Source organism: Melanaphis sacchari, unplaced genomic scaffold (assembly GCF_002803265.2).
Source record: "Melanaphis sacchari strain LSU unplaced genomic scaffold, SCAv2.0 Contig1184_pilon_pilon, whole genome shotgun sequence".
NCBI lineage: Eukaryota > Metazoa > Arthropoda > Insecta > Hemiptera > Aphididae > Melanaphis > Melanaphis sacchari.
Window position 1 is genome coordinate 8232 of NW_020270459.1, and position 3642 is coordinate 11873.

The window sequence follows — 3642 nt, forward strand, 5'->3', positions numbered from 1 at the left end:
AAAAAATGAAAATTTCAATTTTCGTTGTAGTAATAATTTGTGTAATACTAATATTAAAAGTAATTGTGAGTAATAGCCATTCAATTTTCAACCAATTTAATAATTAAGCGTAACCATTATCTATATTCAAATTAACATATAATAATAAAAATTATAAGGTTGAAAGAGGTACATTCAAAAGAATGGCGGAATGTAATCTGTTTATGCGTCCACATTGAAAAAAATATTGTTACGGAAAATAAAATATATTAAATATGACCATAAAAAGTGGTTTTACTCATAATTTGAATTTTTAAAGTTTTTTAAATTGGTTTAACTGCATTTTTTTTTTTTATATGAACAAATTGAATTTTCATAATGTAGTTTATGAATAGTGAATTTTTGTAGAAAATCAATAAATTCTAATTCGTCAATTGTATCTCAAATAACTCTGGCATTCATAAATTAGATACCTACCTACCATGTGCGTTCCCACACATTTTTTTAAGGAGGGGGGCAAAATTAATTTAAAAAATAAATAAAGATTTTTTTTATACATTTTATTTATAGTACATTATCATGTTTTGTCATTATTACAATTAGGTATTATTATTATACATTTTATTTATAGAACATTATTATGTTTCGTCAGTATAACATTAAATTATTACAATTAGGAAACAAATTTAAAATTCTAAGGGGGGAGGGGGCAAGTGCCCCGTCTTGCCGCCCCTAGAGACGCTCATGTTACCTACTTACTATGGTTTGTTATTTTAAGTACATACCTTGTTAATTGTATGATTTATTTTTTTAAATACAATAATGACAACAAAAATAAAACGATTATTTATCAATTTAGAAAAAAATACCACTTTAACATATTATATTTTAGTTATTTTTAGCTTATTATATTTTGTCATCTATGAGGATACATAATGATTTTAATTCGAAAGACAAAGTTTCAGTTTTTCCTGACTGGCCACTGGCCAGTATCTACTAACTCCAAGGTTAACTTCGTATCACGGTTATAATATATATGGGTTTATTTTGTATGTTTTTGCGTATTTAGAGGTTTTTGCATAATTTCCGTGTTTATGCGTTTTGCTATTTTATAAAATTTACCTATTATTTAAAATTTTGATATCACTGTTTTGGGTACGTATTAAACAAATTAATAAAAAAAAATGTATAGAATTAAAAATATAAATTGTCTTATTTACTTGATACTTATTGACTTTAACTGTTTCAGTTATTGTAGTAAATGTGTGACACGTGATTTTCATTTCATTAAAATCTTTTGTATATTTGAATAACTTCGTATTTTTATATCATACCAAAAGAAACCTATACATTGAAAGTATTAGTTCTTGATTTTAGTGAAAAAATATTTTCAACTGACGCAAAATATTATATTTATGGTTTTCGAAGTAAAAATAGCAAGTGAAAAACGCTTTAGTGTTGTGCAGCATATTAATAGTGAAAAACACAAAGCATAAATATTTTTCCACTGGAATCGGATCGGAGCCGATACGGCCACCTTCAAATGAAAGGAGGAAGCCGAAACGGACAAACGGGAGCCGATGCGGACCCTTCCATATTTATTAATTTATACATATTAATATTACGTAACTCAAATATTGTGTATAATGTTTATAGTCAATGGTTAAAATAATCAATAATCTTAAAAATATTTATTAATTTAAAATGTACAATATACACATAAAAGCAACGTATAAATATATTAAATATATACTCAGATGAAGTAATGATTATAAATATTTTTCTACGACCCTGAATAAAATAAAACCTGTCTAAAAAAAAAAGATGATTATTTTTATATTGTATAGGTACATGTTTTACAGGTTGTACTAGATTTTCTGTGGATGTAGAGAATACCATATTTAAAATAGATATATCAAGATTTTTATATACCTATACTTATTTCTCATGTAATAGTTCATATTTTAATATCAGTAGAGTTTAAAACATGGTACAGTAACATTATAATTCAGTGTATATGTCGTGTGGAAAAAATCTCGTGTATATGCAATAGATACGTTTAATAATTTCTATATAAATTATAATATAGCTTCAGACAACTATAATATGTAATAAACGAGGCTTAATTTGTCATAAAATTTAATTTTTCCACCCATGCTCCAACACTTGTAGCATCATTAGAATGATGTACTGCCTCATTGTTAAGATCAGGGGTCTCCAAACTACGGCTCGCGGGCCGGATGCGGCCCCCGAATAAGTTTTCACCGGCCCGCTGGGTTAGGTTAGCCTAGGTTAGGTTAGGATTACAGCCTAAGCTGTAATTTATAAATTATATACGAAAATTAAATGTATTCATACATTTTGGCCCGCTAAGAGCTTTTTTTTATTTTATGTGGCCCTCGGATAAAAAAAGTTTGGTGACCCCTGGTTAAGATTGTATGAACCTTCAATATTATACAAATCTTTCTTAGTAAGTAAATGAGTTCTTTCTAAATGATTGTTGGCAATATTATCACGAATTTCGTCTAAAATTTTTTCAAACGGAATGTTTTGTGATATTTTAGATGTTATATCATCTCTGGTATATTTATTTAAAGGCAAGTGTCCTGTTTCATTTTCATGGCCTATATGATTGCCATTAAATTTAGCGGTACAGTTTTTGGTAACATTTGACTCTATAACATTAATTCTAGCTGAACACTGCCGTCCTAAGGAAGAATGCCGTAAGTTTCCTTCATGCCGTTTCGAGTTATTTATTGCTAAGAATGCCGTAAATAGAAAATAAAATGAGATTATTCTGTATTACGTTTAACATTACAGATTTACACGTTTATTAAAGTCCACAAATTGAGTTTTTGTTGAGAGACATTGTTTCAATAAAAGCTGAACGTGGAAAATACGTATTGTTTACTAAAAGTCAGTTTAATGTGATGAAACAATACACAACATTAGATTTCTTCGTTCAAAAGTATATATGAAAAAGGAATGACTCCTACCATCTCTTCCCCATAGAAAATGTGGAATACCAAAAGAAAACGTGACGATATTCTTTCGAATTTAAGTCAAATTCTCCAATAAACAGAAAACAATTTTGGGAAAATATAACGGTACATAATAACCAATAATTCATCTAAATTATAATTATTAAATATCTATAAGATAAAAAAAAATATTTAACATTATGTTAAACTGCTGCATGTATCTTTAATAATTTATTTTGTGTATCTTATTTTATCATATTTTAATTCTTTTATGTATATTAAAAAATGTATAATGACTAGATGACTTTGATTTCAAGATAAAGATATTGTAATTACTTTCAAATTGTGTTATAAATTAAACTAAAAATTAGTATTGATAATATACGGCGTTATTTCTTCAATTGTTAGTGATTAGTACATTTTGGTATGCTACGGAAAAAAGCCGTAACCAGAATTACGGCATTTTTGCCAGTTTACTATTCTAAATAATTAATCACGTACTTAGTATGAATATCAAACAAGCATATCTTGATGAAATAAAAATTTTAAATAAAATTGAATAGTTCCATTGCATTCATCGAGTATTTCCATAAGAAATTATGTATTTTACTTTGAAAAATAATATATTTATAGAAAATAGAACTACCAAAACTACTAAACATAAAATTCATTTTCTCGAAAC

General features: G+C 26.8%; 1 protein-coding gene across 1 annotated transcript in view; it reads right to left on the bottom strand.

Moving 5' to 3' along the window:
• The window catches only part of LOC112604023 (fatty acyl-CoA reductase wat-like), a gene marked incomplete at its 5' end in the record, with an annotated part of 7876 nt that extends 5273 nt beyond the window's left edge, over positions 1 to 2603 (bottom strand). The window contains one exon of the mRNA XM_025352880.1: positions 2438 to 2603. Within this exon, the coding sequence (XP_025208665.1) occupies positions 2438 to 2603 (166 nt within the window). The remainder of the gene's footprint in view (positions 1 to 2437) is intronic.
• Positions 2604 to 3642: the final 1039 nt, after the last annotated feature.